The 2,419-nt window shown below is 42.2% G+C and overlaps 1 protein-coding gene across 1 annotated transcript in view; it reads right to left on the bottom strand.

Annotated features, from left to right (window-relative positions):
- LOC138967381 (neural-cadherin-like) overlaps positions 1-2,166 on the bottom strand; it is a 54,126-nt gene extending 51,960 nt beyond the window's left edge. The window contains exon 1 of the mRNA XM_070340294.1: positions 1,354-2,166. Coding sequence (XP_070196395.1) covers positions 1,354-2,032 — 679 coding nt within the window. The 5' untranslated portion in view covers positions 2,033-2,166. The remainder of the gene's footprint in view (positions 1-1,353) is intronic.
- Positions 2,167-2,419: the final 253 nt, after the last annotated feature.

Here is a 2,419-nt window from a genome sequence, read left to right as displayed (position 1 = left end):
GAAAATTGTAAAAAAAAAATAAACATTTATAAAACGATCCAAATTTACGTTTATCTTATTCACCATCATTTGCTGATTCCAAAAACATATAAATATGTTATATTCGGATTAAAAACAAGCTCTGAAAATTAAATATATAAAAATTATTATCAAAATTAAACTGTCCAAATCAATTTAAAAACACTTTCATCTTATTCCTTGTCGGTTTCTGATTCCAAAAACATATAGATATGATATGTTTGGATTAAAAACACGCTCAGAAAGTTAAAACAAAGAGAGGTACAGAAAAGCGTGCTATCCTTCTTAGCGCAACTACTACCCCGCTCTTCTTGTCAATTTCACTGCCTTTGCCATGAGCGGTGGACTGACGATGCTACGAGTATACGGTCTTGCTGAAAAATGGCAGCTACTTGACTAAATATTGTATTTTCGCCTTACGCGACTTGTTATATTTAGTCAAGTTTTGACTAAATATTTTAACATCGAGGGGGAATCGAAACGAGGGTCGTGGTGTATGTGCGTGTGTGCGTGCGTGTGTGCGTGCGTGTGTGTGTGTGTGTAGAGCGATTCAGACTAAACTACTGGACCGATCTTTATGAAATTTGACATGAGAGTTTCTGGGTATGAAATCCCCGAACGTTTTTTTCATTTTTTTGATAAATGTCTTTGATGACGTCATATCCGGCTTTTCGTGAAAGTTGAGGCGGCACTGTCACGCCCTCATTTTTCAACCAAATTGGTTGAAATTTTGGTCAAGTAATCTTCGACAAAGCCCGAACTTCGGTATTGCATTTCAGCGTGGTGGCTTAAAAATTAATTAATGACTTTGGTCATTAAAAATCTGAAAATTGTAAAAAAAAATAAAAATTTATAAAACGATCCAAATTTACGTTTATCTTATTCTCCATTATTTGCTGATTCCAAAAACATATAAATATGTTATATTTGGATTAAAAACAAGCTCTCAAAATTAAATATATAAAAATTATTATCAAAATTAAATTGTCCAAATCAATTTAAAAACACTTTCATCTTATTCCTTGTCGGTTCCTGATTCCAAAAACATATAGATATATGATATGTTTGGATTAAAAACACGCTCAGAAAGTTAAAACAAAGAGAGGTACAGAAAAGCGTGCTATCCTTCTTAGCGCAACGAATACCCCGCTCTTCTTGTCAATTTCACTGCCTTTGCCATGAGCGGTGGCCTGACGATGCTACGAGTAAAATGGCATTGCGTTCAGTTTCATTCTGTGAGTTCGACAGCTACTTGACTAAATATTGTATTTTCGCCTTACGCGACTTGTTTATCTTACTTTCTCTCTCTCTATGTATGTACATCTCGTTCCTTACCAGTGGGGTCAGAAGTACTGACGGCGTGCACAACCATGGTGATGGACCTCATGGCACTGTCCTCGTAATCCAGACGGTATCCACTCCCCAGCGACAACACGCCTCCACTGGTCAGCTCAAACATTTCCGGGTTGACCGACGACGAATTCAAAGAGAACCTTCTGCCCGCCGTGTTCAGCAGTTTCTGGGGAAAATTGACCAGCTCGCCAAGCTGGGATTCAGGCACCGTTTGGTTCATGGTCTCCTGGGTCACGGCCCGTCTCCTCCTCAGGTGAGGAATCCTTCTCCTCCCGAACTCATCCCTCCCTACCTGAGACAGTCGGTCCAAGGGAGGGCGGAAGTGAGAGTTGAAATCATTGTGGAGACTTTGTTGGATCTCGAACCCTTCATGCTGGGCCTCGGAAGATCCATCAACTCCTTGGTTGTGTGGACCACTGGCGGAAGCAGGGCGTGAGTTTGCCCGCATATTATTCTGGTGGCCGTGCGGGAAATGCAGTTGCTCAGGGGATCCCGCAGATCGTCCACGGAATTCTGCGTGTTTGTATGAAGCAGGGGAAAAGGAAAGCTGCCGGACTACCGCGTCCTTGCTGTCGGATGGAACACAAACTATGGGAACGGTGAGGATATACACCAGAGCGAACACGAACAGCCCGGCCATTTTCTCCGGGGAATTAACCATCCGTTCGTCACACTCCTAATGGCGACTGTCCCTGTCTGGCGTGAATGCCAGGGGTCTTTAAAAAATGAGACCAGAAAGTAACACCCACACAACACGACAAGTCTTGGTCTCGGATCGTAGTACGACTGTTCTGTCTGGCTTCATGACTCGATCGTGTGCGCATCAGGTTTTGTGGGTATCACGTGACTATTTCGCCTCTTGTCAGTTATGCATCGCTTTCAGGCACACACACACACACACACACACACACACACGCACACACACACACACACACACACACACACTTAGACATAGACATAGCCATAGAGCACTTTCTTATCTCAACGATTAGAAACACAGGTGTGGTGGATCACAGCATTACAATCTATCTATCTATCTATCTATACA

Source organism: Littorina saxatilis, linkage group LG1 (assembly GCF_037325665.1).
Source record: "Littorina saxatilis isolate snail1 linkage group LG1, US_GU_Lsax_2.0, whole genome shotgun sequence".
Classification (NCBI taxonomy): Eukaryota; Metazoa; Mollusca; class Gastropoda; order Littorinimorpha; family Littorinidae; genus Littorina; species Littorina saxatilis.
Note: the sequence above shows the minus strand (reverse complement) of the source record. Positions and strands in the feature narration are given on the sequence as shown.